The sequence below is a fragment of the Sinocyclocheilus grahami genome, unplaced genomic scaffold (assembly GCF_001515645.1).
Source record: "Sinocyclocheilus grahami isolate Dianchi unplaced genomic scaffold, SAMN03320097.WGS_v1.1 scaffold23473.1, whole genome shotgun sequence".
Lineage (NCBI taxonomy): Eukaryota > Metazoa > Chordata > Actinopteri > Cypriniformes > Cyprinidae > Sinocyclocheilus > Sinocyclocheilus grahami.
Window position 1 is genome coordinate 1 of NW_015519153.1, and position 744 is coordinate 744.

Here is a 744-nt window from a genome sequence, read left to right on the forward strand (position 1 = left end):
ACATTTACATTTAACAACTACAACTGAACAGTCAGACAAATTGTCCACTAATATAAAAAGCTAAATTACCTGGGGTGAATTGACTGTATGGAATCTGAAGGCGACTGGATATTTTCCTCCGTACTGCATCCATTTCTGCTGAAGATTTAAAGCGTTCTACCTCTTTCAAAGCGGTTTTGTTTTTCTCAACACTTTCAACAAATCTCTCACAATGGTCAAAGAATCTCATGAGTGAATCATCCACATAGTGTTTGTAATCCATATCTATAAAATAAAAAGTGTGGTTACTTGAACAACAGTTACCAAGGGCCATTACTTCAACTATAAAGCGTACTGGATTACAGGTAAACCCCACCTGGTGCAGAGTCTATAAAGATAGTAATAGGCACTTTATGGCAGATGTACCAAGAAAATTTCTCATGGTGTTTCAGTGTCTTTATACGCTAGCCCGAAAAGTGCTGTAGTCAACTGAGAATTCAGCAATCTGCCTTTGTTTACTACCAAGGTGGGGCTCAAAAATATTTCACTCCACTGAATCTATATAAAAAAAAAGTCTACAACTTTAATTTAAATCTGAAAATAAACAAAGTTGTGGTGTTATTTAAATGTAAAGAAAAATATGCACTATGAAGTAAACATTAATAAGAAATATTTAGGATTTTGCTGGAAATCTTCTGGAGTTATTGATCATTAAAGGGCTTATATGATGCGATTTCAAGTTTTCCTTTCTCTTTGGAGTGTTAC

The 744-nt window shown here is 34.4% G+C and overlaps 1 protein-coding gene across 1 annotated transcript in view; it reads right to left on the reverse strand.

Annotated features, from left to right (window-relative positions):
* Positions 1-69: 69 nt before the first annotated feature.
* LOC107580037 (multiple inositol polyphosphate phosphatase 1-like) overlaps positions 70-744 on the reverse strand; it is a gene marked incomplete at its 3' end in the record, with an annotated part of 2,406 nt that continues 1,731 nt past the window's right edge. Inside the window, exon 3 of the mRNA XM_016265790.1 lies at positions 70-264. Coding sequence (XP_016121276.1) covers positions 70-264 — 195 coding nt within the window. The remainder of the gene's footprint in view (positions 265-744) is intronic.